At 46.5% G+C, this 25,014-nt stretch overlaps 1 protein-coding gene across 2 annotated transcripts in view; it reads left to right on the top strand.

Moving 5' to 3' along the window:
* The first annotated feature begins 5,407 nt into the window (after nt 1-5,407).
* Nucleotides 5,408-25,014, top strand: part of ACTN2 (actinin alpha 2) — a 69,563-nt gene continuing 49,956 nt past the window's right edge. For both annotated transcript variants that reach the window (XM_087828910.1, XM_087828911.1), the window contains exon 1: nt 5,408-5,533. In XM_087828910.1, coding sequence (XP_087685036.1) covers nt 5,408-5,533 — 126 coding nt within the window. The remainder of the gene's footprint in view (nt 5,534-25,014) is intronic.

Raw genomic sequence — 25,014 nt, 5'->3', positions numbered from 1 at the left:
CTGTGCAGATTCAAGGAGATAATTCATGTAACAGCATTACCACAGCCTTTAGCACACACCGAGGCCTTAATAGATGCCATTATGGGGAAGAATCTGGAAAACAAATATCATGAGATAACAGAAAAGAACTTTCTGCGTATACTGATTGTCTTAAAATATTTGGAAGGCAACCATGTGGAATCAGGTTAGACGTCCACTCTGCAGTCAGGAAGACAGATGGGGCTTCTAATGGGTAGAAATTATGCTTCTTTCCCTGAAAATGGTGAGTTCAGGGGCCTACCCTGGAGATTACTCAATTTGGTGGGCCTCATTTAAGAAAACAGAATTTAAAATTATGAATTCTAAACTTGGTACAAAGTTTTGGAAAGGGCCATGCAAGTAAGGATCTCTGAGACTCAATATTGTCAGTAAATCTACCTCCAGGTGAGTCACTTTTGAGGCAGTGAGGCTTCTGGGACTGGAAAATTATTTTAAGAGTCAAATAATGCAAGCAAGTTTTTTAATTTTTAAAATTTTAATGGTATTTTTCAGTGATTCATATACTGGGTGGGAGTTGGACTAGATAATTTCTATTGGAAACAAGAATTATGTGGTGGAAAACTGGAAAGGGAACTGGGAGGGCCCAAGAATAGTTGATAGGAAGGCCTGAATATTAACCCAGTGGAAGGAGGGAGCCAGCAGGGAAGCAAGTCACCATGGTGCAAACATCCCTGGCCCGCCATATGCAAGTGAAGGATATTTGGAGACATGGGGAGAGACTGAGAGTCTTGAACCATCTAATTTTTCACCAGTTTGAGGTGAGAAAGTGGCTGGGTGAGAGTTTAGGCAGGTGACCTAAAAGAAGTCCAGGAGAGGAGCCAGTGGAAATGAAGATATGACCTCTAACTGGGGCTCTGTCACTAATGAGATGATCTCCACCAGGGCCCTAGTGCCCCAGTTATGGTTAACAACAGTCCTGGGTTCATGTTCTGGCTTTACCAATATCAGTCACATGACCTTGGTCAAGTTATTTCATCTCTCTATGGCACAGTCTCCTCAGGTGTGAATGGGGAGGATTATACTCATACATAAGGTTTTTGTGAGATTAAATTAGGTAACATTCAAAATATTCTCCATCATACCTGGCATGAATGAAGTGTTCAATAAATGTTAGCTGTACTTGTTAGTTTTCTAAAAGCTATGGACGCCTACTAAGTGCTGTTTTGTGTACCAAGGGTAGTGGGCAGGCCGAACTGTCCAAGAGCCACAGTCCTGAGGCAAGATCTTCCCCAGTACTCTGCCGAGTGCTCTGATTTGTGAGTTGTTGCAGTCCTGTGGATGAGCAGGCACCCACGCACCTGGTGGTTCTTCCCTTGGCCTTGGGGATTCCCTCACAGGCGCCCTCTGACCAGTACTCCGCTGCTTACTCGGGGGGACGCTCTGAAGACCACCAGAGCTCTCTGTGTGCGGCCCTCTCCTGATATGCTGTCCTACGAACACCACCTACCACCTCCTCCCGTGACTCAGCTTCATCTCCTCGGCTCAGGGAGTCCTCCAGACTCCACCTCAACACTCTGGTCTCTGGTTCTCTCAAGGCTGTAAAGTGACGCAGTTACAGGACTCTCTTCATTTGTTTCCATCTGAAGGTCCCTGTCTTTGGTTGCCTGATGTCCTGTGTATTGAAAACCATTGCTTCATATCATATGCTTTGTCTTTGTTGTTGTTTCAGGAGGAAAGGTGACCCAGTCCCTGTTACTCCATCTTGGCCAGAAGTAGAAGTCTCCTCACTTCTACTTTTTGACTTTATACGTTATTCCTGCAAATATCTTTAACTATCCTTCCACTTCAGGGACTCCAACTACATACACAGATATCAGGCTGCTTGAAGTTTTCCCACACCTCACTGACCCTCTGCTTATTTATTAAATTTTATTTTTTAAAGTTCTTTTCTCTGAGTGTTCATGTTGGCTAGTTTCTATGGTGACATCTTCAAGTTTGCCCATCTTTTCTATGAAATGTCTACCCTGTAGTGAAATCCATTCAGTATATTTTTAATCTCAGATTTACTTTTCAGCTCTAGATATTCAATTTGGTTTTTAAAAATATGTTCCTATTAGCACGTTCAACCTTTTCTCTAATTTCTTGAAATATGGAATATAGTAATAATTACAGTGGTACCTCGGTTCTCAAACGTCTCCAATGATGAATGTTTCGGTTTAGGAACCCTGTAAACCTGGAAGGAAATGCTTCGGTTTTCCAACACGTCTCGGAATTCGAACATTGAACATGCCACACGACTTCCGCTGAGGGCAAGATCCTGAGGCCCGGCTGTCGGCTGTGGATCCCTCGGTTTTTTAACATTTCAGAACTCGAATGGTCCTCCAGAACAGATGACATTTGAAAACCAAGGTACCGCTGTACTTTTAAAGTTATTTTCTCCTAACACTATCATCTGTCCATTTGGGATCAGTTTTGATTGATTGTTACCATATGGGTCATACTTTCCTGCTTCTTTGCACATGTGGTAATGTTTGATAGGAGCTAGAAATTGCACGTTGCCTTGTTTAATATTGAAAGTTTTTGTATTTCTATAGGTATTTGTGAGCTTTGTTCTGGAGTATAGTTGAGTGCCTGGAAACAGTCTGGCCCTTTTGCATCTTGCTTTTAAGTTTTTCAGGCAGGACCAGTACGTCATTCACTTTAGGGCTATTTTCCTGACTTCTGAATACTCTATCTGATTCTCTGTGAGTCATGAGCTTTTCCACTCTGGCTAATGGAAACAGGAAGCATTCCTGGCCCTTTGTGAGTTCCATGGACCCTTTCTTCTAATCCTTTTGGGTGCCTTTTTGCTTGGCCTCAGGTACACTTTCCCCCGTATTCACTGATCTGACCACAGCGGCCCCTTTGCAGATCTCCAGGTTTCCCTCCTTGCAGCTCTCTCCTCTTCCATAATTGGCCTTGCAAACTCTGGCCACATTGGTCCCTCTGAACTCTTAGCTTAGGGAGACCACTGAGCTGTGCCAGGCGTCTCCTTTATTGTATTGCATCTAAGGAAACTTTCTCCAGGAGATAAGCTGGGGCAATCATAGTGGTCATGCTGGTCATTTTCCACCTCTCAGGGATCACCCTTCTTTGCCTGATGACCATCTTTGTTTCATTTATTCCTTCTACCCCCCATTTTAGTTGCTTTAGGTAGGATGGTACATGTGATACCTTTTCCCCATCTCATCTGAATCTTGAAGTTTCCACAGTTAAATCTGATGACTAAGATGAACAGATTTTGTTATTGATGATCAAACTTCTTATAGTCAAATTTTACTGATACTTGCTCAGAAAGTATGATTTTTATCCAAAATATAAAATTTAAATTTAAATACAAGTAAATTAGCCAGTCACTGTTTCCAACGATACTTATTCCTTCAAAATATTTGAGCACCCAGTATGAAGTAGGCGCACTTCTAATTGCTGGCAATTACAGCTGTGAACAAGACAAAATCCCTGCCCCTGTGGAGTTCACATTCTAGAGAGTATGCTTTTTAAAATGTTAATGCAATGTATTTGCCAATTTGTCAATCTTTTTGCAGAAAGCTTGAAACAATAAAACTAAGTGATGTAAAAATTCTAAGGAACGATGATACATCCAGGCATACACTCAGCTTGAAACACGTCAACAAACCCTGAACCACAGTTTTGTAGCATCTGTGGGCACCTTTCACTCAATCTGGACATAAGCTTCAGGAGGTAAGAGCCCTGCCTATGAGCTTGCCTCTGTATCTCCAGTGCCTAACGCAGTATTTGTTACAGTAGGTGCATAATAAATGTGATGAAAAATTTCAACTTGCTTGTCCCGAGAGACCTTTTCTTGGTTCCTTCAGGGCCATAACTGATAAGGAAGAGCTAGCCAGCACCATCGGGATGGAAAGGCCTAATTAAGTGGGACACATCAGGACGAGGTGGGCATGTAACACAAAGCTGGCTGCTGCTCCTCCATTGAGGGTTCCTTCTTTATGACTGGCAGGGGGAGGCTGACGCTGCCCACCATGGTTTTGGTTTCTGACCTTTTAACAGGTTGGTCCAAGTCCCTCTCCTTGATTTCCCCAGGTAAGCATGTAGAGGAGAGCAGGAGGAGAAAGAGGATTCTGTAGCTCTTAGACATTACTTTTTTTTTTTTTTTTTTTTTAAGGTAACAGATCTTTATTAGGCCCTCCTTTGAAATTAAGAAATAAAAATATTAGCCTGCCATATTTTTAGAATTAAAATGTAATCTGCCATCCCTTGGCCTGGGAAGTCACACCACTTAGGTAAAGTGACAGAAGGCACTTTGGAAGGCTGGAAGTGAGAAGGCCAAAGGCCTAGTTCTGGTTCTGTGTAAATGTGGGCAAGTCACTCCACTTCTATTGACTCAGTTTCCCCGAAAAAGAAAACGACTGGTATTGACCCTTCCTGAGGAAGAGTGTATGAAGCTAAAAAGTGCACCAAGAAAGATTGCAGAACATCAGAGAGTGATCTGACCCAGTGTTGTCAAGACAGGTAAAAGGGGAGAAAGCAGAAAGCCAGTTGTAAAAAGAGAAGGTGAGCTTTCCAGTCACAGCCCCATGTCCTAAAATAAAAGATCTGGTAAGAATCAGGGCCCTTTAGCAAGGGTGCCAAGGCAATTAAGTCCATGAGGATTCTAGTAGTCTTTTCTACAACTGGTGCTGGACAGCTGGATAGCCACACACAAAAGAACAAAGTTAGACCCCTGCCTCACACCATATATAGGCGTACCTCAGCGATATTGTGGGTTTGGTTCCAGACCACTGCAATGAAGCTAATATCACAGTAAAGCAAGTCATAATCCTTTTGCTGGTGGAGGGTCTTGCCTTCAATTTGTAAAAAATGTTAAAACGTTACTTTTTAGGGCTGTATGTGTGATGTGGTGATAGCTAGTGAATATGTGCAACTATGTGGAAAACGGGCATATGCAGACGTATGGAAATCGGGGACGTGTTGGGGGTGCTCAGGGACCCAGGCTGCGGGGCTCCCTCCTGGCTCAGGTCCACCCACCCATCAGGGTGCTCACGCCCGCGCCCGGGAGTCCGGCCGCCGGAGCCAGAGGGAGCAGGTGGGCGGGGCGGGGCCGCAGCACGCGGAGGGCTGGGCAGTGGCCGCAGCGGGTCCCTGTCTGCGCACCTGCTGCTGCTCCCAGGGCGAGGGGCGGGGCGGCAGGGGCGTGGCTTGGGCCCGACCTGCGCGGGGGGCGGGGCGCGCGGCCACGTGACCGGGCGCGGGTATTTAGCCGCGCGGAGCCGCCGCCGCCCGAGCTGGTGCTTCGCCGCGACCAGCGCCCCGGCCTCCGCCCGCCGCCCGCGCCCAGAGGAGCGTGTCCGCCCGCGCCCGCGTCTCCGCCGCCGCCCGAGAGCCCGAGCCCGCCCAGCCCCCCGGCGCCATGAACCAGGTCGAGCCCGGCGTGCAGTACAACTACGTGTACGATGAGGACGAGTACATGATCCAGGAGGAGGAGTGGGACCGCGACCTGCTGCTCGACCCCGCCTGGGAGAAGCAGCAGAGGAAGGTCAGCGGCGCGCCGGCCCCGTGTCTGTCCCCGCGTGTCCGTGTCCCCCGCGTGTCCGTGTCCCCCGCGCCGGCCGTGAGCGCGAGCCCGAGGAGCGGGGCGCCGGGTGCGAGGGGAGTCGCCCGCGCGCGGGCGTGAAGCCGGGGTCGTGGGCGCGCGTGTGAGCGACACGCGAGTGCGAGGCCGCGCTGAGTGTGCCCGTCCCCGCTTGCCTGTGACCGGGCCCTGAGAGCCCCGACCCGAGCCCGTGACCTTGGCCTCGGAGTTACACTCGCGGCGCCGCGTGCTCGCCGGGCCGCCCGACACTCCCTGGAAACCGTTTCTGAACTGCCCGAGCTCCTCCGAGGGGTGCTGCGTGGGCGCGGGGTTCAGGGTAGAATAAGGACTGTTCGCTCTATTTAGGGGCCCCCGAGGTCAGTGCGCGGGAGGGGGCCGAGCCGGCCCGGAGCTCGCGGCCGTGGGGCTGGCGCTCTCGGCCGGGCGGCGACCCGCGGCCCGAGACTTGCCCTGACCCCCGGCGAGGGGCCGGCGCTGGCGCGCGACGAGCCCGCCTCCTGCTGCCAGGGCGCTCGGGGGTCCGCCCGCCCCCGGCCCCGCCCCCCGCCGGGCCGGCCCCGGAGCGCCCCGAGCTCCCCCTCCCTGCGGTGGGCCGAGGCGGGTGTCCCTCCTTCGGCCCTGCTTGCAGGTGGACGGCCGCTGCTGACCGTGTGCGCGGGCGAGCGCGCGGCTGCCCGTGGGTGACCACGCGGGAGAGTCCACAGTGAACGAGTGTGCGCCTGGGAAGCGCATCCCACACGCCCCCCAACGAAATGTTAGAGGTCTCACATATGGATAATTATTAAACAACCGGGCATTATTTTTATATCAGGCTTTCTCTTTGTTGCCTACCCTCTCTCTTAAAATGCAATTTATTATTATTATTATTTTAAAGCTCTAATTTATCTTCATTTCATTTCCCACCTTGGTTTCCTAAGACTTCCAACCATCCCTACCTTCTTGGAAACAAGAGAATGGGGGTGATAAGTAGAAGCTGAATCTGCAAAGGAAAATAAAATCTCAGACCTTCTACCATTTTTAGTGACTCATTGTGAGGGAAACTTGTGGTCTGAGGATTATTAATGTGTCATTTGGACTAGTTGATGTATCACCAATCAGCAAGAAGTTAAAAAGTGACTTTAATTAGCAATGAGTGTTTCTTTAAAAAAATTTTTTCTTACAATTTTGTTACCTTTTTCATGGATTAAAAAACTTCTAAGTCTTTGTTTCAAAGGTTGCTTTTTTTTTTTTTATGAGGAACAGTAAAATAGCTAAGGAATTAGACAGAAAGTCCGTCCATCATTTCTGGAAGTAATAGAATAATCACAGTGGCTTCTGTTGATTTTTTAAAGTATGGTACAATAGCAGAATAGAGTTAATGTCAGTTTCCAAAGACCACATTGACATATATGTCTTCTGCCATATTTAATTTTTAAAAATGTATTCACAATATTTTTGGATATAATGGCTTTGCAATTTTTGGGGGTTTTTGAATATTATAATTGTATAGCACTTGACATCTGTTATTAAAAAATGAATATTCTTCCTGGTCCCAGTTCAAGGTAATGCTAAAAGGTATAAAAGTGAGAATTTATTTGTTTCTTAAGATAGAGTGAGTGTTGTAGAGGCTGGAGGAAAACAAAACAAAACACCACATTAGGACACAGACTGAGCAGCTCCGGAAGGTGCTCTGTTTCCACTTTTGGTATAGAGCTTCTCAAGTCCGTGAGGCCAGTGCGGGCAGAGCCGTGGCCTCTCGTTGCGCCCTCAGAGACACCCTGCTGGAAGAGGGTGAGGTGAATGCCATTGTTTCTATTGTGGGCCTCCTCCACACTTGCCATCTCAGTGATACGCTGGGCATGAGACCTGTCAACAGATGCTGGCAGCACATGATGACGTCTGTGCCTTTAGAACGGCGTGGCGCCTAATTATATCCAAGCTCAGAGTTTCCAGCTATGGTCATCCTGGCTGTAGAAGGACTTAGTAAAAGTGTAGTGCTTTCTTTTTTTAATGAGAGATTTTCTTTTAATTGTGGTAAACCATTTCCAAGTGTACAGTTCAGTAGTATTAAGTACATTCACTTTGTCATGTACCCATATCCAGAACTCTTTTTATCTTGCTAAACTCAGCTTTAGGTACCCATTAAACAATAGCTTTCCATTCCCCCCTCTGCCAGCCCCTGGCAACCACCATTGCACTTCCTGTCTCTATGAATTTAACTCCTCTTGGTGCATCCTATGAGTGGAATCATACAGTGTTTATCCTTTCGTGACTGGCTTACTACGGAGTGTAATGTTTTCAAAGATCATCCTGATAGTAGCATGCATTAGTAGCCTTCCTTTCTAAGGCTGAATAAACTTCCATTGTATGGAGAGACCGCATTCGTTGGTCGATGGGCACCTGGGTTGCTTCCATCCTTGGGCTGTTGTGAACAATGCTGCTGTGAACATGGGTGTGCAGATCTCTTTATGACCCTGCTTTCAGGGTTTTTTGGTGTTATACTCAGAAGTGAAATTTCTGGTCATGTGGTAATTGTTTTCAATTTTTTGAGGAAGTGGAGTGCTTTTTCCAAACGGAGGCCCTGGTATTTCCAAGCGCTCCCCTTCTTTTTCAGCGCTGTTTAGTAAACAGGGGTAGGAATATCTGTATTCACATAAATTATGCTCTTTTTATGGGATTTTAGAAACTTCCAGAGCTTCAGTATTTAGAAGCAAGCTTGTCCTGGAACCAAGGAACACATTCAGCCCCTACTTGCACTGAGGCCTAATCAGGAGGTGACTTGTCAGGACAGCAATGCTGAATATGCACGCTATCTCCCCACAGGGCCCTGTCCTTCCCACTCCCGAACTGGCGCAGACCTTTTAAGGAAGTGGCCCATGTTGCCATACGCAAAGGGGCCTTACATCTTTAATCTGCATACGGCTGGGTGATGGATAAACGTCTCTACCAGTGGTAGGAAGCATGAGTCCTTCATTTGTTCCACACTCAGAGTTCTGATTGGCTCTAATCATCCCTAAAGAAATTGAAGTTCTGCGTACTCACAGTGTAGATGGACTTAACACCATTCACCTCGGAGCACCTCCTGTCAGGCCCGTCATCCAGGCTAAAATGTTGTCGTGTGGGGCCAGGCACATGGAAGGACACGTGTGTGGGAGCAGCTGCTCGCAGGGTCAGGATTAAAGAGAGAGCTGGGAACCCTAGAGTTGCCCGTGACTGCCCCTGGGAGCAGCTGCTGCTTAGAGGCCAAGGTGAAGCTCTTCTGCTCGCAGGATGAGATAGGCAGGCCCCCGCTTGAATTTTCCCCAGGAGGAAGGCACTAATGGCTCCAACAAGGTGAACAGTTAAGGGAAAGCTCTTGAAATTTCTCAGATTCATGAGACCCAGATGACTCTCAGCTTGGCTTGGTGCTCTCTGACCACAAGCAAGTCACTAAACCTTCCAAGCCTCCATGTTTCCATCTAGAAAATGGAGATAAGTGATGCCTGTCTCAGGCTTTTGCAGGATCGAGTGGTTAAGCTAGTTTATGTCAAAGCAGCTTTATGCACTGTGAAGGGATCTGTAAATGTTTGAATAGCACTCTCCATTTTATCAGGTGATGGGACGGTAACCAGCACCACGCTTGGCCTTTGAGGACGATGGAATGTAAGCCGTGTTCCTTCATGACTTTGATGTACATAAAATTTACCATTTTAACCATTTTTAGGTGTATAATCCAGTGACATTAGTACACTCACATTACTGTGCAACCATCACCACCATCCATCTCCCAAACTTTTCCATCATCTCCCAACTGTGTCCACTAAACATGAACTTCTCCCTCCCCCGATGTACTTTTGAGGCTGGGATTTACACAGACGCTTAGAACGTAAATTGTTTTACACTAAGTTGCAGACATTTATTGTATAAAGGTCAAATAAGGAAAATCACTGTGGGTGAGAATAATGCTATAACAGCTTAATAAGGAAATAGGACTTCAGGCTGCCTTAATTTGAGTAATAACTCAGTATGAGCTGAGGGGAGGAAAGAGAACCCAGCATTCCTGGCTAGAGAGGGAGAGTGAACTGCCTACTGTGGGGTTTGGGGGGCCATGTGTGATAAGTGTGATGACACAATAATAGTAAGTGCTTATGTAACCCACAGCACCCTCACCTCATGTCCTTGTTTTATGGGACCCCCTCACTCACCCAGAGAGATGAGGGAACCGGCTGTGTCTGTGGTGCATCTGCTGCTCAAGGTGCAGTGCAGGGGTGGGAAGAAGAGAGGGGCTCGCTGAGGCTGAAGAGGCAGCTGCAAGTTTAGAGAGAAAATGGATATGTCATGGGCCAGGACACCGGCCTGGGATGCAGGGGCGAGTGGGGGCCCCACTCTCTGAGCAGAGCCAAGCTCCACAGGCTTTGAGCTTGGAAGAGCCATGTTCATGTAGTAGCAGGATTGTTTGCAGAAGAGATCGAAGTGGGTGAGGGCCCCTGCTGGGGGCCCCAAGAGCACAGGTTGGAGGCCATGGAGGCAGCGGTGAGGAAGGCATCCATTTGAGAGTGATCCAGAGGGATTATAAAAAGTTTTAAATAAGCCCATGTTGTTCCAGGGCAGGCTGTGGTATAAATCCAATTAAGCAGACAGATCTCGCCATTAGAGCTCCTGGACTTAAAGCGCAAGACATTGGTATTGACAAGTCACAGACAGCTAATGAGGAGTCTGCTTATGCACGGGATGGAGAGCTTGGAATTTGCAGGACGTGTTCTCGGGTGCAGGGCAGTGAGCTACAGTGCTGAGGGATGCGTCATGTGTCCATGTGTCCACGCATGAAGGAGGGCTGGGGGTCTCGGGTAGCCTTCGATGTCCCAAGGAAGTTGATGATGGGCAGGCAGGTAGAGGCAGAATCTAGGATGAGCCCTGAGAAACCTCTGCCCCCATCTGCAGAAAGTCCGAGGCGCAGGAGTTCTAAGACAGAAAGTCACCCTTTGACTTTCATCATCTCCTAGAGGGCTGCCCTCCCCTCAGCCACGATCACCAAGGAAGGAACTTGAACCCAAATAAGATGTTCCTTGAGTGTGAGGTGGGGGAGGAACGAAGCCCTTAGCTGGAAACTTAATGAATGCAGCTTTGGAAACTATCAGAAGGCGCTGCAGTGGTGCAGCTGGGGACACCTACAGAAACGCGGTCTGGAGTGGGTGGGAGCTGCCGCGATGAGCAGAGGAGTTGACACGGAATCCGTTGGAGGACAGTCTGGACTGTACCGCTGTTTCCCTGGGAACGGTACTGATTCTTCCAGAAAGAACAGAAAGCAGAGATGAGGGTAAAGTGAGCTAGCTACTGTGCTCAACAAATTTCAAATGAAGGAAAATCCTGAGGGCAAGAGATTGGACTTTCTACCGATGTCAGGGAACATATTTTGCACACACACACGTGTCTGTGTGAGCACATGCACACACACCCCTTCTCTCCCCAGTTTTCTAGATCAGAAACCAGAGAAGCTTTTTCCTGTTGAAGAGCAAATGTAAAGGAGCACAGCATGCCTACCAGTCCATTCTTTCACTCATCCGGCAGACAGGTATTAAGGACCTGCTGGGGCCAGGGATAGACAAGGAGCTTTCAGCCGAGTTTAGGAGACAGGGTCAGTGGGAAGCCTCGAGGGGGACGCCCAGTGCAACCAGGCTGGTGAGAAAGGTGTTTCTTAAGTGCACCTCCTGCGTGGCTTCTGTCAAGGTAAATGGAGATGTCTTTCTCCCTGGCACCCACCCCAGGAGCCTGAGTGTCATCCTGGAGCCTCCTTCTCTCCCACCTCCTGAAGAGCCCACCTCCTAAAGTCCTCCTGGACCCTGCCCTTTCTTCCGCTATGTGCTTTAAGGCCACAGACTTTCTGAGTCTCCTGCTTGGACTAGGGAGGTGGCCTTGTGTTTTGTCAGCCTTCACAGACCATGCTTGTCTGCAGGCTTTTCTCCAAGATAGTGGCAAGAGTGATCTTTATAAAACGCATGCCTGGACGGTACTCCCAGCCCCAAGTCCCTCTGCGATCCCTATTGCTCCAGTAGAGGGTCCCAGCCTACTAAAGGGTCCACTTCCCAGGCACTTCCCCAGCCAGCCCTGCCTCCTCCACCATGCCCTCTGGGAGGCCTGCCCTCTAGACCTGGGTCACTTGGTACTCTCTCTGTCTTCCCTCCTAGGGCTAAGGGCAGAAGCACTTCTCTACTCCCTGGGCCCGCACTGGGCCTGCTCAGTCTGCACTGGCACTTATGGAATGAAGGAAGTATGAGTCATATTTCTGGAAAGAATTCAGTGCAATTAAAAATTTTTAATTTAATTTAAAAATAAAATAATTTGGAATCTAGAGATTTTGGAATTAAAAAAAAATCATACATGCAGTTTTATTTTAATTATAATAAAATGTATCACCATGATAATGAACAAAGTTCTGGTAACTTAAATTTGATTTAAATAACTTTTTTCCAGATTGAAAACCTTTACCCACTTAATAAAAAAATTACAAATTCATTTATGAATCAGATAATTATAAATTTAAATTTCATGTTTGTATATAAGACATGGTAAAACAGATTTTTTGGAAGACGTGCTGTGCTCCAGAGCAGTGGAATGGGAAATAGGGAAGGGATGCAGGTGATCCTGAAAATGCGTGTCGTCCTGGAACAGACCGCGCCTGAGTGCCGATCCCTCCAAATCCAAGGCTTGGAGTGAGCAGGACTCTGAGTTGTCCTGTTTTGTTTGTTTGTTTTTGCTGGGCAGTAAATGTGTTAATCATAGTCCTTAGAAATTACTATACATGAAAATACATTCTTATTATAGAAACTTTTCATTAAAAAGGCTGCTATCTTGAAAAAAACCTCATTTTTTTAGTGATTGTGAGGACCAAGTAGACAAGTAGGTGACTATGAGATATTTTGGGGGAATGAGAACAGCATTTAATATGAAGCTATATGTTATAATATGTTTGAGTCTTGTATAGACAATTATAATTGTGGTTGCAAATCAAGAAATCCTGTCTTCTGAAGTCCTGAGGAGCCTTTAAGTTACGTCATTATACTCAAACAGGCTGTGAATAATGACTTAGAAGGTAGGTAATTTCATTGTTCTATATTAGGATTTTTGAGATACTTTGTATTAGGTTCAACCATATGAAATCTTTGATACAATAATTTTTTCCAAGAATTGCAGTTTTTTAAGGTGCAACCTGATAAAGCCTGTTACCACTATTGTGCTCCTACATTCAAGGTGCTTGACCAGTTCCGCACAAGAACAAGCCATGAAACTGAACTCTACTCATGTATGGCCTCATCTTTAATGCCTTTCATATTTGTTTGAGAAAGTAAGGGGGTTGGTTGAGTTTAGATTGAGGGCTTGGCATTCAATGGAAATATCAAGGAGAAAGGTCAAGGCTAGAGATTTAGGTATCAGAGTGCCCTTCTTATAGGCACAGGGACCTTACCTGCATGGAAACATGCATCCGTTAGACCACTGGGAACCACTGAGCTGCCGAGATAGATGCCTTTGGTATCCTCCTGGAGGCATCTCCCGGGCTGTGCCATTGGAACTTGCCAGTCAGCCTGAATGGCGTGTGAATTGGTTCACCTGCTGGAACAGAAGCCCAGGGACTTGGCACCCTGGAATGAGGTATCTTTTAGCTCGTGAGATAAGTTATGCTTTCACAGGAAGTGAAAAGCTGCAAGAAATTATTTATGGTGGTGTGCTCAAGTCTGTGATGTAAATACTTCTGCAACTGGAATGGCCATATCTTTACTGAGCAAAACTCTTGAAAATTTGTAAGGATTACTGAAAAAGGTGGGATTTGTTTCATCTTAACATGCTAAATGGAGAATTTAACCCCCAGATAGATTTATTTTATCATTTATGAAATTAAAGAAATAAATTATTGTTCTCATTTAGGTGTTTTGTTATAAGGGTTTAAAAAGTATTGTCAGTATTTTGGGTATTGGAGAGAATCAGTCATGAGCTTGGTGAACGACAGATACAGATGCAGTTTAGAGATCACCCAGAGGGGAATATTTTTCTGTTTTGAAACAAACACAGTTTTCAGGGAAGCAGGGTGAGATGCGATGTGGGGAGACAATATTAGTTGGAAAAATGCAAATCATGTACTTTACATTTTGTAAACTATAACATTTCTGTTGCATGTAATTGTATGAAATAGGAAGTGGCTGATTATTTTATTTCAGACTTTGACCTTTTATGTTAAGTTTTGGCATAAAAGGATGTTTTAAATTTTTTCAGTGTGACACCAGAAAAAAGAAGGCCAATAAGACAGTAAAAGTGATGTGTTAATATATGGATTTTTGCCAGTGGGTTAAAAAATGAGGGGTAGGTGACTTGATACAGAGTCCTGCTATCCTGACTGTTCACTGACGAGGGCAGAGCAGCTGTTTCTTGAGAATGGCTGGGCACTGTTTTTAACATAGATATCATTTTATTTTATCTCCACAACAATCTTGAAAGATGAGTATTATCCTCATTTTTAATCTAGGAAGCTAAGTAACTTGCCCAAGGGTGGCTGAGGGTGGGGAAGTGGTAGCTGAAAAACACACACAGAATTTTGTCTAAATTATGAAGATATACTTCTGCCTCACAATTGAAATTTTATTTATAAAATGTGGAGATGTTAATGATTTTATTGCATATTTTGGTCTGCAAGTGACAGAGCTTTTAACCACCAAACTTTATGTTTTTGTTGCTTTCTGCTCAGATTTGTGACCAACAACCCAGAGCAGAAGCCTGGGATTCAGCATTCCTAGCTTTTTGCTGCCGTTTGGAAGGGTGTGTGTGTGTATGTGTGTATGTGTATCTTTAATTTCTAAGTGGTACAACTGGGAACATCTGATGAGATGAGAAGAGGACATTCTGAGGGTGGCATACAGTCATTCACAGGTGTTCTCTGCGTCGGGCTCTAGCAGTGCCCTTGTTGAACTGAACTAACAGAGCAGGAGGAAGGGACCCCAGCAAAAGCCAGCCCACCCTCTCCGGCGGCTGCTTGTGGGATGCGCCATCAAGGGCGCGCCTTTGGAATTAATTGCTGGTCTGTCTGACTCGGTTCCCAAAGAAGCCAGAGTTCAGGACACCTGAGTATTTGAGTCACACTCTCTTTTGGAACTAGAAGATGAGACTTCCAGAGGCAAGGGAGTAGATGAGAGTCGTCCCCCTTTGGCCTGATATCCTAGCGGACAGGGATGCTCTCCAAGATTGGGCTCCGCAGAGATTAGCTCTAACATGTTGTGAAATGGCAGTACCAAGGACTCCCTTGTATTCAGAAATCCTGCTTCTCTGTTATTTATTTAACTTATTATGGCAAATTTCAAACATACGTGAAAACAGAGAAACTATAGAGTATGGTGAATCCCTCTGAACCCAACCGGCCAAAGAAACCCCCACATTCATGAATAGGGGATGTCCAGTCCCCTTTTCCCCAGCTTTATTGAGGCATAATGGGCAAATAAAAATTGCATGTATTTAAAGTGTACAACATGTTTTGATATATGTATATATTGTGAAATAATTACCAGGGATGTCCAATTCTAAAAGGAAACAAATGTTTTTATGTTTAGCAAGTGCTTTACTCTCTAAACAAGGTTTTGAAGGAAATTATCGTGAAGCAAAACTGCAAAGTTGGCTGACTGTTGCCTTCCCATTTGGAACCCCTCTCTCTTCACCCAAGACCCCACCTTCCTGCTACCCCTTCTGGCCGTCCAGTCTTCCCCCCTGTTCACCTGAACACCTCCCCTAACCCCCAGGTTCTCCAACTGATTTCTCATGTTTTTGATATTGTAATTGTCTACTCCTAGAACTAGATTTCCAAGACCCGTCTTCCCAGAGATCACCAATATTTTATAGAAAAGAAACAGAGGACAGGAAGGGAGTGGTGATGTGGAGCAACGGCAGGAGGCAAGCTGCAGCTGTAAACCTCGAAGGAGCAGTCTCCGAAATGACTGCTTCTCTTTGGAAGGCAGATGTTTATCAGCCAGCACTCCTGGGAAGCACGGCTTGGGGATCTGCTGGGGACATGCTGGGTGCTTTTGTTGCCCAAAGGCCACAATGAGTGAGGAGGAGGGAAGCTTGACAGCTGCTCTCGGATGTGTATTCATAAAGCGACACTGAACCACATTTATGCTCATGGCTGACCACAGACCTGTCCTCTAAGATACAGAACAGTGCTTGCACATGCCCATGTACACACATACGGGTACACACACGTGTACAAACACACGTGTACACACCATCCTGCCGATTCTGGCAGAGCACTGAGACCGATGTTCAGAAGTTCCGTCGCCAGGGCGTGGTTCCCGTGTTTTCAGCGACGGTACACAGCAGACTTGTTTCACCCGGCTCAGCAGGAGGGAATGGAGCCAGGCCTGCGGGGCGAAGCCTGGAACTGCAGGCGGCGAGGGGCCGAGCGGAAGGCAGTCCCCAGCTACTGTCAGCTCGCTCGGAAGCAGCGGCGAGATCACCAGTGTTTTAAAGGTGACCTTCCTAAGACAGTAACCCTGTCAGGTGTTCAGGATTTCAGGCACAACAGGAGAAGAGGAATTGCGCTAAGAAAGCACTTTTGTGTCAGAAAGCAGAAGTGAAGCCTTCAGCATCCCGGGAGCGCGGCCGGTTAACCGCCGTCTGTGCCACGTGTGAGGCCGGCCGGTGGGCTGTCTGACCGACCTGGGAAGCTGACCCTTGACCTCCTTCAGGCCTGCAGGTCGGGCCCTCCCTCGCCTCCCGGGCCCATTGCTCCCGCCGCTGTGAGCGGGGAGCTGGACACGGGAGGCGGGAGCCGCGTCTGAGGATGCCGCATTCGATGCTTGAGCATCTTGGCTTCCTCCCCACCGCCAGAGCACAGCCGGAGGAAGGAGCAAGGCAGACATTTATTTGCAGGGTTCTTGGGAAAGGTTATTTTTAGGGGCGATCTTGGCAAGACAGCTTCCGGGGAATTTATTTAGATGCAGATCAGGCCCTCAGTGACTTAGACATGAATTTCTCGGGCAGCCCTGGAAGTGAGGGGGGCCATTCCATACACTCGATTTATTTTGTTTTATTATTTTACTTTTAACATTTTAATTTAATTTTATTTTTATGCAATTTAATTTTATTTCCCACTTTATTGAGACGTAATTTTGTATGTGTAAGGTGTTCAACGTGTTGGTCATGGCTCAGGGCCTCCGTTCGTTATGGAGGGAATGCTGAAGGAAGGACCAAGCTCAGAGGCAGGTACCCCTGCATCTGGGTGTGCCCAGTACTGTCCCCCTCGTGGCTGTTGTCCCAGGGTGGTTATGAACAGTTCCCCTCTGACTCTCAGCAGTGATCCAGGGTAGACTGCGAACTCTGTGGCCACCATGGCCGAGGAGCTGCTGCAGGCAACCCCAGAGAAGGTTAAACTTGCGTGAGACTAGGCAGTTCAGGTAGAGGGTGGCAATGCCTTTCCTCAGAGGACCGGGCTGTTTCTGAACTTTAAAAAAAGCAAACACTGTGAAGTACTATTCTAATGCTTCAACAAATTTATACCAGAGTCTAGTCATTTCTGACTCTTTTAATTCATGAATCCTTTAGAAGACCAAGCCCTGCGGCCTGCAGCAGGAGGAAGCCTTGTGTCCGGAGGCCCCGGGACCACCGACCCTGCATGCTGTGGTTACATTTGGTGTTTTGTATGCTATCTGCAAGATTTCATAAATGGCTGATGTGCGCGCATGTCAGACAGTTTGATGTTAGTGTGGCTAGGCCTTCGGGTGCTTATTTTGCACCTGTCAGAAACTAAGAGTTAAACATTGTTTAACTCTTTGAGCCAAAGTCAGATCTCTGGTTTGTTCTTCTGACTGTTTTCTGTATAAAAAATAAAAAAACCAAAAAATTTACATGTTCAGACACCTGAAAACCTGGTGGTAAGTATATTTATTGTGTGATAAAGTCACATTTAATGTAAAAATTCCCCTTGTTTCTGCAATGAGACACAGGTGGGGCAGTCCCCCTTAAGACCTTTAAGGAAAAACCCTGCCAGAAATCCCTGCTGGGCGACAGTGGGGTCCACTCATGACCGGTGTCTGGGGGGCTGAGTGTGCAGGACCCAGAGGATCTCTGTTCTGTGCTCTGTCCTGTGAGACAGTGGTACCTTCTCCATCAGGACTTTAAGTCGTGACTAACTCAGAAATCTAGGGTTGCTGAGTGTGTCCAGTTCAAATCCGTTTTCTTTCTCAGGTAGAGATAAGGCAGATTAATGCAGTGAAGTGAGGTGACATAGTTACAGATGATCAGGGAAGAGCAAAGAGCCTGGGCTCACAGACTGCATACACATTCCCCAGTTACTGCTTGAAGATACATTTTTAAATGACTGCATAAGTCATAGGTGTTCACTATAAAAAATACAGATATGAAAATGTTAAGCCACAACTAGAGAAAACCAGTATTAACATTTTACCACATTGCCTACCAGATCACTTTATGCTGTAAAATAGAAGCATATATTTATGGGTTTTATGCTATAATATATAATTGTCTGAAACGGCTCAGGATACAAACACTTTATTATATATTTTTGTAAACACTCTCCATGCAGCATAAGCCCTAGGGAGGAGCTTGGTGGAGGAAATCGCAGCCTGGGTCCCACAGTGCGGAGTGGGTAGGAACTTCGGACAGGCCCAGCTTCCCTGATTTTACAAACCCTTCTGTTTTCCAGAGCTTTTCCCATATGTAGATGACACCTGTAGACACACCTGCCTGGAGGCTGTTTCTGACTTAGAACTGTGCTCTGTCCAAAACACCAATGCAAAGAAGTGGTGTAGAGCAGAGAGCGGTTCTGTTGTTAATGATGTTTAATCCCGCTGTGGAGGCAGCCATTACTTTGGGTCCCTGAAAATAGTAACAGGATGGTGAAGCTGAATTAAAGACTGCTTGTGTCGCTGTCCGTGTAGTACAAGCTGCTTCCTCAGTTGTGGGCTGGGCTGGGGGAACATCAGTGTGCTTTTCTTTAAGCTTGAATTCATCCTCAAAAAGAGAATCATGAAAGCCCAATAAATGTTGCCACCGCCTAGAACCGAGCAGCAGTTGGGTCTGCCTGTCACAGAGCCACGTCGTGCTCATAATTACCCAGGCTCCAAGGGAACAGGTTATTTTGGGAAGCACGGCTCAGGATCAATTGTATGCGCGGCTGTTTGTTGCGAGCCTTAAACGCTTGCTTACCAGAAAGTCCTCACAGGAATTCTCCACGCCCGGTTGCCAGCGTGGGAGAGCAGGTGCGATCCCACAGGACTCCCAGCCAGTGGCTGAGTCGGGCGCCCGGCCGCAGGACTTCTCTAAGCTCAGATGACCAGGCTCCAATAGCTTTCTTACCACTTTTTTTTTTTTAACCTTTTAGAGCAAAAATGACTTCAACTTTGATTCCGAAGATACATGATTGGTTAGTTTAACATGCTTCCAACCCTAAAATAGTTTGGGAAAAATCTGCATATTTGTAATCCTAACTCTTTTTTCCCCATTTAAGACTTAAAGTGGGGAGTTTCATCAAGATCATTAACTGGTCTTTAGAAGAGAAAGTGCTATTATCTTTTTTATAATTAAAATTTTGTTTTAAGAATTTTAAAACACCCCTTGGAATTAACGTAGAAATAGCCTGGACTGTGAACCAGCCTGAGACTTCGGTGCTCAGAGAAAGGTCCAATGTCCTTGCTGCATTGCCTGACTCTACCCTGAGGGTTACAGAGGCACAGGGATGAGTAATTGCAGCTGAAAAATAAGAATTGGGAGAATGATAAGGACTCCTGGGAGTGGTAGTGTACTGTTTGTAGTATATTTTCCTGAACAGGGAGGAAATTAACAGATAGTAATACATTAGCTTTTGGATAAATGTAAGATCTTTAAGAATCAGAGAAAAGTGCTAAATAATTCAACCCAAACACAGTATTATTTATGGTGACCCGTGTAAGAGGGAACATGGGGACACATGTTGGATCTTAAATGGAGAGTTTGACGTGGAAAAGGAATGCAGTAAGCCGAGACTGAAGACAGTTGTCATTTCTTCAGGACGAGGGGAGCACACTGTAATTTAAGATCAGCAAACCATAGACTTTGGTTAGTTCTGTGTACCATTCTCGTGTATTAATTACTGTTTGCCTTCATCAAAATCAATAAAATTAGACAAGAATAGTGAATATTTTAGCTTACTTGAATCTTGCCCTCTTTTTAGATAAAAAGACTCTAAAACCGTGTTCATCTCTCTATCTGCATGCCTGCCTGAGTGTTTAATAAAGTGAGTTACGTGGAGGGAAAAGACAATTCTTAAAGGTAAAATCATGACATACAAATATAAAAATGGACATGTATTAAAGATGTTAACTAATTAATGACAAACTCTCCAGTTGAAGGAAAACCCAAAGGACAGGCACGTTTACAGATGAGGACCGGAGAAGACAATGCCTCAGAGGAGGCAGCTTCTCTGTGGGAGGCGGGAGGCTGTCCCTACTGAGCAGGGCGCAGTGTCTCAGGCAGGAATACAGCGCCAGGCTGCCCCTTGTCAGTGGCTCCCAGGGCTGTGGGGGGCATCGAAGGGTGCCCTGGGCAAGGCACATGTTTCCCACGGAACCTCACATTTCCCCCGATGTAAGGGAGCCTCATTAGCCATTTCCCCTTTCCAAAATCCGTAGCTTCAATCTGTTCCATCCCTTGGAAGTTATGGATGAGATGCCACATACCTGAGAGGCCATTCCTTACACCAGAATTAGCCTGGGCTACATTTGGATTTGTTTAAAAAACCCAGAAGCATTTTTTTTTCTGTTAAGCAGCCTCAGGATTTTACCTTTCTTTATGTTTCCCAAACAGCTCGGGGACTAAATGAAGTCAGTCTATGAGCCTGGCGAGTGAAGCCTAAGTTCACGGCTCGGAATTTCTGAGTCAGAGCAGACCTGGAAAGGACAGTCTTCAAGCTCCAAGAGAGCTGTCCTCACCTGCTCACTAGAGGCTCACCCATTCGCCTGGGCCTATTTTTAGGTGCCCTCAGTGGTGAGGTTGCCTTTTATTTTTTACAAGGTTGTGCTTTTTGGAGGCAAGATTAGAGAGAGTCTTTTTGACATTTAAGGATTCTGTAGTTAAGTTTGACAGGATAATAACACTTTTAAAAAGCCTGGAACGTGAGCAGATACAGATTTTTAGCTCCTCAGTCTTTTTTTTTCCTCCAATTTAAAAAAATTGATTGATGTTCTCTCTGATCTGTCCCAGAAAGTCTGACAAATAAGATGCTATTTAACAAATAGTTACTGATGCCACTGTGTTCCTGTCATGTGTAGAACAGAAAGCAAAATCCCTGCTTCCCCGAGTCACTTCCAGTGCTGCTGGCGATGTTTGTGGCATTCCTGCCCCTTAATTCTAAAGTGTTTGGTCTTCTCACACCCCTGGGAAGAGACCTGAAGTCCTGTTCTTAGGTGGAATTTGTCAGGGTGAATCGTACTGTCTTTGAGTGATTAGATTTGTATCCATGAGTTTCCCTGGAACCCAGGTTAAAAGCAGTGTTTTGCTACTGTTGAGATTTCAATTCATTTATGATGGAAATTTTCACAGCTTAAACTTGAGGTATGGAAAAGTTGAACAGGCACCGGCTCTGTGTATGTGAGCTGAGGCACCCCTGCTGGGGGCCGGCCTCTCTGGGTGACAGAGGCTGGAGAAGGCAGGCTTGAGGCTGCGGTGTCCGCTGGGGTCCTTCAGTGTGTAGCGTGTGCGCTTGCAGGCAGGCGAGTCCCAGGAAACCAGCGTGGCTTCCACGGCCGCAGAGCGTGTGCAGTTTGGCTTTTTATTCAAGTCTGTTTTAAGGCTTTTCGTCTCTGCTCTACTGTGAACCAAGTCCTGATTTGCATATAACCCTTTATATTAATTGTCCCTTAGGAATATGTTTTTTAAAAAAATACATGGGCAACGTTAATTTTACCCCCGTCAGCAAAAACTAATGTTTTGAAACCCTGTCCTTGGGGAGCTAAGTTGCACTAATGCCATTTGTCCCTAAAACAGGCCAGCACTTGGGTAGATGAGGCCTGGCTTATTCTCTTTTAGTTTAAACCCCCAAGCACCCCAGTTTCTCTGAATCACCATCCTGCGACTCTAAGTGTTTATATGTATGAAATATTTTCCATTCTCTTACAATTCATCAGACTTCTAGTTTAATTAGGTCAATAGTGCAGCCCTCAGGGGAGGAGATAAGCCACAGGGGAGGCGAGCTGACTTGCCCACACCCGACACTGAGCTGGTCACAGAGCCAGACGTTGAGCTGGTCACAGAGCCAGGCTTCAGATTTTGAGGGATTGCTAGTGACCTGTCACCTGCCCTGTTATCTAGCAGGATCTGGGAGACCAAGCAGAGATTTGTGGGCAGGGAATGAAAGGGCTGCTTACTGTGGAGCTAGATGCTTATGTGAGTTGTGATAACATTCAGGCTCCAGATGGACTCCAAGAAGTCTGGTCATTGGTGGCAGCATATGCAGGGTCCTTAGACTCAGCCCTCTCCTGCCTACATGACTCTTGCTTTTTCCACTTTTTAAATGTCGGGCGAGAGAAGCTGATAGGTGCTCCTGGGTACTTGGTAGCCTTGAAGCTTTGGAATTTTTCAAGATCAGAGGATGACCCAGTGTCCGCTGTGCTGGAGAGTCAGCCACCACTGTGAGTGACTTCTGGTTCCCGGGAACTTCCCTGACGTCAGTGTAATGACAGAGGAAACACTTTTTAAATGTTTTTAAAAGAAGGTTGGGTGTCTAGATACTTAAATTGAGGCCCCGCTGCTGATTTCTGATGTGACTGTGGAGTGGCCCCCCGCCTGGGGCATTGTAGCCTTTGCACAGACCCAGAGCAGGTTCCCCTGTGATGGTGGGTCGGCATCCCTCTGGCTGTGGGGTCGTGAAGCTTCGTAGGGAACCAGCACCTGCCAGTACCTGCTCTGTCTAAGGGTGGGGTCTCCTGTCTTAAATGCTGAAGTCATATTTGCCTCAGGGAAGCAGCCCTGACCCCCACCTCCTGCCTTAGCCAGGGATTTACAAGGGTGTGCAGCTTTCTACAGCCCCCTTCCTTTTCAAGTATGTGGAAAGGACCGGGAAAGCCATTAGAAAGAATCTTGGCAAATTGGGAATTTGTGAAGTAGAAAAGAAAACACTGTAACATGATTATTGTAAGTGGGAACATAAATGGGGCATATTTAGAAAATGCACTTAACTGAGCTGTTTGGTGGAGCTTTAACGAGAGGGTGTGTGGACCCATTGGGATAGGCTTTTGATCGCAGCGTTGATATTTCTTCTCCTCCTGATAAGCTTTTGAACTGGGTCATATAGTTAGTTGATCGTGACAGTTATTATTCCTTTTCCATAGATGGGGATGTGTGAGGACATAAAGGGCAAATAGTTGTGTGGTGTCAGAGTCAGAAATAGAACCCGACCTCTGTGCCACAGCTGCAGCTGGACCGGGTCCACTTGCTCTCCAGGTGCCCCCCCAGGGCCACTGCCCGTTTCCTGGGGCTCGGCTGTCCCACCCCAGAGGGTACAGGGCCTGGAATTGGCACCGTGGACTTCTTGATGTCTTGACTCACTAAGGAAAGTAAATGCTGAAAATCAGAGAGCACTTGGACACCGCCCAAACCTTCTGACCTGGCAGACGATGCTGTTTTATGATTAGCGGGTTTAGGAGCGGAGCCATCAGCCTGCTTCCACCCAGCTTCCCACTGCAGGCCCTCCCCAGTGTCCCAGCCTCAGTCGACCCTGCTCTGTGTCGTTCAGAAAAGCCTCAAGACTGTGATGAGTCTCCATTTCAGGAAAAGAGTTACATAGTATTTTATGTAATTATTATCAAAGTCAAAGCTGGTTTGCCTGGCCAGCTTGACTCAGAGGTTGAGCATCGACCTATATGATCCAGGAGATAGTGGTTCAATTCCTGCTCAGGGCACATGCCGGGGTTGCGGGCTCAGTCCCCAGTAGGGGGCGTGCAGGAGGCAGCTGATCAATGACTTTTTCATCATTGATGTTTCTATCTCTCTCTCTCTGAAATCAACAAAGACACATTTTTAAAAAAAAGTAAAAGCTGGTCTAAAAAGTGTAAAGGAGACTTTTTATTTGGAGAAAATGCAAAAATAAATTGGATAGTCTTCGGGAAGCCAGCTCTGGAGGACTTATCAAAAAGAAGTGATAATTAACCCCATGAAACGCACTCATGGCCAGAACTGTGCCAGACTCAGGACTGATTTTTTGGTCCTCATTTGTGTGTCCAGATGATAAACTCATTCAGGTGAAGATGTGAACTTGTGTTATATAAATAACCTGAATAATGACAGTTATTACTCATTTTGATTAATAGACCTTTTCCCGTCTTTCAATGGGACGGTCTACAACATAGGTGGTTATGTCTATAGATTTAATTAACTTGAAACCAAATTCACATGCACAGCATTCAGTAGCACAGCCTATCTCAACATTTCCACAGGACCCATGTGCTTTTTTCCACTCAGCACATATTATATCTTTAACTTTGAAGGAGATAGTGGTGTTACAGTTCTTAGGGTTTGAGACTTTGCTGGTAGGCTCTTCACGAAAGAAGAAATGGCCTTGCACACCATCTGTGGGCTCACAATTTCTGCTCACATATTCCTGAGAAACTCCTTCAGCGAATATCTTTCTCAACCACCATGTCTCGGGGTTGAGGAGAGTTTTCTGGGCTCTAGCTTACGTCCAGGAATATAACTGAGGAGACGCTGTTGATGGTTTGAATATCCTTCAGACCTATGGCATGAACACACAGTATTGCAAGTCATGGGAGCACAGCCTTTTATGACCCCCATGCCCTCTCCTCTGGTTCCTGTGCCTGGAGAGTTTCTGTACTGTGGCCAGGGAGGGCCATATGGGGCAGGGGGACCAGGCTGCGCCTACAGGACTGCCCACCCTGGCCTGTGACTCAAGGGTAGTCATTCCTTATGTTTCAAGAAGAGATGCTGAGGTCTGCTCCCAAGTCTTAGGGGTATACACAGTGAGACAGTGACTCCCACTGCTGCCCATTTCTCTGGGTGAGCTGCTCTGTAGGGTAACAAGGACTGGAAACACCTGCCTTTTCCTTTCCATAGACAAATGCTTCTGTGTTTCCCTCTTGGTTCTCTTTACTTCAAGGTGTGGAGGAACAGGGGTGAGCTGCTGTGCAGGAGAGAGGGGCAGCAAGGTCTGAGCTGCAAGCAAGATGGAAGGCTAGCCAGACGTGACAGGGCAACTTCCACGCCAGCTGTGAGCTGGGAGATGTTGGCTTCTTGCCTTAATGGTCTATGTCTGGTTCATAGACACCATTTCCCTTAGGAAAGGACAGCCCTTGGTAATGTGGTTTGAACCACGGAGCCTGGACCTACCTTTAGTCCATCTTAGTTCTCCACGATTTAGTTCCCATGGACCTTAGAGATGCCTGTTGTTATCAAACAGCAAGAAAATCCACAAAGAAACCTTCAAG

Source organism: Miniopterus natalensis, chromosome 21 (genome assembly GCF_054644295.1).
Source record: "Miniopterus natalensis isolate mMinNat1 chromosome 21, mMinNat1.hap1, whole genome shotgun sequence".
NCBI lineage: Eukaryota > Metazoa > Chordata > Mammalia > Chiroptera > Miniopteridae > Miniopterus > Miniopterus natalensis.
The sequence above is the reverse complement of the archived record's forward strand: the minus strand, read 5'-3'. Positions and strand labels throughout refer to the sequence as shown.